Source organism: Gavialis gangeticus, unplaced genomic scaffold (assembly GCF_001723915.1).
Source record: "Gavialis gangeticus isolate Ggan-Ray unplaced genomic scaffold, GavGan_comp1, whole genome shotgun sequence".
Classification (NCBI taxonomy): domain Eukaryota; kingdom Metazoa; phylum Chordata; order Crocodylia; family Gavialidae; genus Gavialis; species Gavialis gangeticus.
Window position 1 is genome coordinate 9,986,820 of NW_017729032.1, and position 6,451 is coordinate 9,993,270.

A 6,451-nucleotide genomic window follows, 5' to 3' on the forward strand; every position below is an offset into this window, starting at 1 on the left:
AGGCAATGGAATAACCATTTTCTTTTTCCTCCAGCCTTACAAATCTCATCCAACCTGATCTACACAACAAAGAGCGACTCAGAACAACTCACAAAGACACTCTCATGGACCCAGAGGGACAGATTTCCATCTCCAGCTCCCTCTGCAAAAATGAGGTTTATTTCCTACCTATGGGGACTTTTTAACATCTTTAATTTTCCCAGAGCTTGATGAAGGGCATTTGAGCACGAAAGGTTTCAGAAAAAGATTTTTTTTTTGTGATTTCCTAGTTGGTCTAATACAGTGTTTCCCAACCTTTTCCAGCCCAAGGCACACTTTACATTAATCAAAATTTTCTGCAGCACCACTGTTAAGGCATCCCCCATCCTCATACCTATTGAAGCTCATTGCCAAGGCAAAATTCAGCGGCACACCTGTTCATTTCTGACGGCATACTTGTGTCGCGGCACATTGGTTGGGCAACACTGGTCTAATAAAAGCTATCATCTCTGGGACCAAGAGTTTTAGACTTTTGCAGACCTGTTCTGCCTTTACAGACTACAAGCACCCCTGCTGCTTCGAGGCCATCTGCGGCAGTAGGAAAGTAAATACCAGCACCAAAGTCAGGCATGCAGTGCAGTGACTTGCTCTAGAGCAGTAGTTCCCAACGCAATGCCTGCATGCACCACGGCACCCCCCCGAGGTTTATTCAGGTGCCCAGGTGAATTTTCACCATCAGCAAAAATTCATTATTCCAACAAAAAAGTCACTGCCGACTGAACTCAGGCTGTATACAACGGCTGCCAAAATGAGACCGAGTCAGTCTGACTGATGCAGTAGCACTTTCTGCTCCCTCTGCAAATGAAACTATGAGCATGAGCATGTTTATAAATTTTAAACTTTAATATTCATACGTTGGAACCCGCTGCTTTTTCTTTTAAATCCGAATGTGCCCTTGTGCACATAAATGTTGAGAACCCCTGCTCTAGAGGCCTTGTGGCACCCTGAAGAGGAAGGCCTGATTTTCAGGAACATCAAAGGAGGCTATCCAATCAGACTTCTGTTTCTAATATGTCAATGCCACAGGCATGTGGGGCTGGGCCACAGGAGGCAGCTCCCCTTGGAAGCAGAGGGTACACCTCTGTAAAGTGCCAGAACGAAGGAAGAGTTGTACTAATAGTTTCACTACGCACAGCCGGGACTTGGAAGGAACTTACTGGTTCACCAACTAAGCAAGGAGGCAACAGACCGACATGAGTTTAGCATCTCATACACCCCTGAATCTCTTGAATGAGAGTAACGAACTTTTTACTGTGCAAACCCACGATCTCAGAGAGCACAGAGAACAAAGATGCTGACGGTTCTTGTGACTGAACCCTGGCTACATTCACCACCGCTCTTTATTTCCTCCTGTTCCTCTACTCTGTCCACCCTACTGCTTGTCCATCAAGTTGCCCACTAGGTTTTGAACAGTTTTCTATTTGCCGTCCCATAAATCAATTGTGTCCGTGTCCACACTCAAACTCCGGTTCTTCGAGTCTCTTTTCTCTCCCTGAATGGCTGTTCCACGTGTTGTGCCCGTGCCTTTTATTAGCTCAGCGGTTCCCAATCTGTGGCACACGTACCACCTGTGGTACACAGGCAACCCATCAGTGGTTCACAGATTTATTATAATCGATATTATAATGATATTATCATTGATAATTTGTATAATTTATCATACTTGATATGATCAAAATTTGTTGGTGGTCCTTAAGGCCGAACACAAAAATGTGCAGGTGGTACTTAAGGCTGGATCGTTTGCACAATCTGTCGGATTTGGGGAAACCGCTGTATTACAGACAGAGGATGATATTAAATCAGCATCAGGTAACAGAGAGGTCAGCCCCCGACAACTAACTTACGTTCAGGGTTAACCTACACCCATACTAGAGAAACGGCTGCAGTTTAGCCCAATTCCCACTCCCAGTGCAGCCCACGTGAGAGCTGACCCGACGCATTCAAGCTGTGCGCTGTGTGAGTGCTCTCCACAGGCGATTTCGGGGGGACAAATCGCAGCTTTCCAATGACACCGGCGCTCGCTATGATGAGTCTCCAGACACTGAGCCCCGAAATCAGGGCGACCAACCTGCAGCTCTTCCAAAGTTCATACGCGTCTCCTTGAACCTTTGCACGAGCCCACAGGGACCAGCGAAATGTTGGGGTCTGCTATATCCGCAGGCCCGGCTCGCCCCACCCGGGGATGCCAACCCTGCCCGGCGGCCAGGCTGCAGGTCCCAGCTGGGCACCAGGGGACAGCAGAGGGGGTCAAGCCCCGCCCCCAGCACCACCCAGAGGCAAGGGGCCTCAATGGAGCGTGGCCTGTGCTGAGGGTGGAGCGTTCCCCCCGGAAGGGGGAGGGAGAAGGAAAGAAAGGGGGAGGATCCGCGGCGCTCTGACCTCTACGGGCGGCCGGGCCGGGCAGGGAGACCCCCGCGTAGGCGAGCAGCCGCCGGCCCAGCGAGCAGCCCCGCATCGCCGCCGGGAGGCACTTCCGCCCCGCGCACGCGGCCCGCCGGGAGCTGTAGTGTTAGGCGCCGCCGGGGAGAGTCCGCACTTCCGGTACGCCTTGGAGTCGCGGCCCTGGCGCATGCGCGGCTCGGCCGGCGGGGAGGGAGGGAGAGAAGGACGGCAGCGCCCTCGCGCGGCGCGGCGGGGCATTGCGGGCGGGCTCTCTGCTCGCCTACTCGCAGGCGCCTGCGCGCGCAGCCGCGAGATGCGCGCACAACCGGGGCTGCGCGCACGTGGCTGCGTGTTTGGGGCCCTTTTGCAGCTTGGGAGAGAGGCCGGCACTGGAAGTCCAGATGCAGTTCCTCTTTTTGACCACTCGGGTGGCCCGTGTCGTCTGCACCTGCTGTTGCGAAACCGCGGGCTGCACCATACTTACACTCCAGGGCGAACATTTAGCCTTGGCCCCCACGTTGCCAGAGATCATGACAATGAGAATAATAAAAATGACCATTTTAGGGCCCTCTGGTCTGCCCATGCCCATGCCCATGCCCATGCCCATGCCCATGCCCATGCCCTGTCCTCGGCACCGGGGCCCTCGGTTGTTGCACAGCCGCGCACTGGAGACCCGGCGGTACTCCTGGGGTCCCCCCTTGCGAGGGCTGCAGAGCCGGATGGGCTGGGGAGCCGTCCGCAGGGAACGCGCGTTAATGTTTTCAGTTGAGTTGTTATGCTTGCAGCCAGACTCACAAGGAACTGTTTCTGTCTTCTGTTTCTCAGATCGAAGCCTGACTGAAATACAGCGAGACCATGGCAGATCCCGTGAGAAGAATTGCAATTCCTGGGGAGTCACTGGAAGAACGTCACGTTGATTCCAGCATGTGCGTTATCTGTCGGGCGGAGAATGATCAAACAGTGAAATAAGGCAGAGAGCCGCATTCGGTTAATGTCTGTGAAGCTCCTCAAGACAATCAGCACCGCAGAAGCACAAAGCATCCTGCCTAATTTTACTTGGGACCTAAAAGAGCTGCTAAGATCCCATATGGCAGTCTGACCCCAGTATAGATCACAAAAAAATCCTGTGCACTTTGTGTCATGATTAAAAATGTGTGTTTCTCCATCTAGAAGACAAAAATGTCAGCAGGAGCCAATGGCTTCCACCAGAAATGACTACCGCCTGGCTAGTTGTAACCTTCCCGGGGGTGCCTTAACTACTTGCCTGCCTGATTTCTCTGGCAAAGGATACTTCCCACCCCTTAACACCTTGGAAATCTGCACAGCCCGAGTGAATTCAAGCACCACGTCCTCTCTGTGGCTGATGGGATTATAGATACTGCTTATCCTGATTTTCAAGTTATGTCCAGCGTGCCCACGTTATCCGTGCAGTGCTCTGCAGTGCCTGTTCACATTTAATAAGCAAAAGAGAGTAGGAGGAAGGCACAGTCAGGAGATACTGGATTTGACAGTGTCTTGCTGTCAGCTGCTGCCCTCCTATGGCTTGCTGAAAAGGCCTTGCCTTATTTCTCAGCCAGCCTCTCCAACACTGCACAAGTGAAGCAACCAGCTGAGATTCAGCTGCTAGGACCTGATGGTCATATTATAGCCTCCAAAACCACAGCGAGTGCCAGCACAGGCTTAAAAATCACCATCCCCTAGAAAACCATGGATCCGCTCTGTCCTGCGAGGGACCAGGCTGCAGTGCAAAGGAAGACGTGACTGTCAGACTTGGGTTGTGCGTGACATTGTGATTGTCAAAGGGTGGCATCACCATGGAGTGGGGTTGGAGCCAGCTCTCTCCATAGCGGCAGGTCCTCCTCCCGGACTCCTGGTATCTTGGCAACACAGGGATTGTTGACTTGGAAATTCAGTGTTTTAAATAAAGCTGCCTTCATTTCAGCAACTGCTGAATCCTGCATCTGCTCCCATGGTAGGGTCGTGAAACTAATCCTCGGTGTGAGCACCACATTCTTGCTTCTGCTGCCTTCAAGGCTATGGACAGACATTACACATAAACTGGTTTAAGCAATCAGAAACTGGTTTAAATCTGTAACAGAACAGGCATTCAGTGTGGAAGGATTTCAGATGAAGCTGCCGACACCCAGGCTCCTTTTCCAGCTCAGGGCTGCCCAGTAGCAGTGCTGACATGATAATTGGATTTCAGATGAGGCTGGCACCGGGTCTGCTCCGTTTGTCTTCACTTTTGGAGTCAGTCCTTCCTGGCTATTTACGAGCCTTGATGATTGTTTGCGTCTTGTCTGATCCTGCCCCAAGTGGCCTGGCTGCAAGCAAGGGGCAAGGCTCAGCTCTGGTTTACAACAGTATAATACCGGGGTGACTCTGCTTATGTCAGTAGAGGTACTCCTGTTCGATGCGATGCAACTGAGAGCAGAGTCTGGCTTCTCATGCTGCAGTGTGCATTGAATTGCATCTAGGGACAATTGCTAAGGATCAATGTGAACTGTATCAATAAAAAGCCTGTAAAGACTGAATGGGACAGAGGCTAAAAATGTGGGGAAACTTCATACAGACAGATTCAGATGTGGCCACCTCACTGAGTTTGTCCCAGGAGCTCTCATGTCAGCACTGCTACAAGGTAGCCCTGAACTGGAAAAGCAGTCTGGGTATCCGCATGCAGAAGAGAAGTGAACATCCCAACCTACTACCTCACTGCTACCTACAGCAGTGCCATAAAACTTTTGAAGTTTTGGATGTATTCAGACCATATATGTCATCAAGGCTTGCCTGGGGAGGCGCATCACAATGGTGTAACCTGGCTAGAAGCAATGAAAGGTTCATGCCCACTGAAATGCACAGGAGAGTGTGAAGATTTAACAAGCTATAGTCAGCCTGGGACCAACTGGTTGTCTTTAATGACTTTTATATCTACATCAGTTCTGAATAGCAGCCAAGCTCACAGATCTAGGCAAAAAGGCACAGCCTCTAATTTGACTAGGGGTGAATCCAAATCCAAACCTGATACGGAAACATCCCTGAATTTGGGCACGTTTCAAATGCAAACTAGGATTTTAATTTTGTAACTGGAGTATCTTGTGTGTAAAGTGTTAGATTGGGATTTAGCAGATTTGGGTTAATTTCCCAGATTTGCCACAGGCTTCCCAAGTGACTTTGGTCACTGTGTGCCTCAATTCCCTGTCTTTAAAATGGGGATGATAATACTGTTTTCTCACTCTTTGTTGCATTTGTGTAGTTTATAATCTCTTTGGTGCAGAGACTCTTACTAGCCCAATGGAGCCCTGACCCTGGCTGAGCCTCTTCCTGCTATTGTATGCATTTCTACATTTTTTTATTACATATTTGAGCCTATTTTGTATGTGGTGACTTGACTGAGATGTAATCACAGGTGTCAGCTTGAATACAGTGGAGGATCATTTCGGTAGGGGCCTGACAAGCCCGACAGCCTCCTAGTGAGATGATAAAAGGGAAAAGCCAGCTTCTGATTTACAGATCCTGCCCTGTCATCTCCGAGGAAGCTGCTTGACAGCCTGGTACAATTGTCCATAAACTGTTACCTAAATCTCCTGTGCTTCTGCACCTACTGAGACAACAAATATGGGTTAGATCAGCTGTCTCTCACTTTGAAAAGCCCAGCGCATTATTCTGTCTGTCGAAGTCCCTTTATTATTTTCTTCTCATTAAAGCTCTTTACAACCATTGAATGTTTTGCACTGGAAGGGAGGCTAAAAATAAAGCCTTTTCCTTGGCATCCACTAGGAAGCTGCCCACAGTGGTGACCGAATATGTGCATACCAGGATGAAAGGATCAGCTTTTATGAGTCAACAGCTTTGTCTCTGTGCCCCAAACCAGCCATTTCCTTAGGAAAACTCCAGCATCCTGAGAATGGGACCCTTACAACGATGGCTGTTAAGGCCATAGGTGCTTAGGAAGCTTTGCAAGACACTTCCTAGCCTTGGGGTTTAGTGCCCAGTACTGAAATCCACATTTGGGTCCCTAAATGACGTGCAT

At 50.0% G+C, this 6,451-nt stretch overlaps 1 protein-coding gene across 1 annotated transcript in view; it reads right to left on the reverse strand.

Moving 5' to 3' along the window:
* Window positions 1-2,524, reverse strand: part of CCDC90B (coiled-coil domain containing 90B) — a 27,041-nt gene extending 24,517 nt beyond the window's left edge. Inside the window, exon 1 of the mRNA XM_019525212.1 lies at window positions 2,419-2,524. Within this exon, the coding sequence (XP_019380757.1) occupies window positions 2,419-2,494 (76 nt within the window). The 5' untranslated portion in view covers window positions 2,495-2,524. The remainder of the gene's footprint in view (window positions 1-2,418) is intronic.
* Between the last annotated feature and the right edge of the window lie 3,927 nt (window positions 2,525-6,451).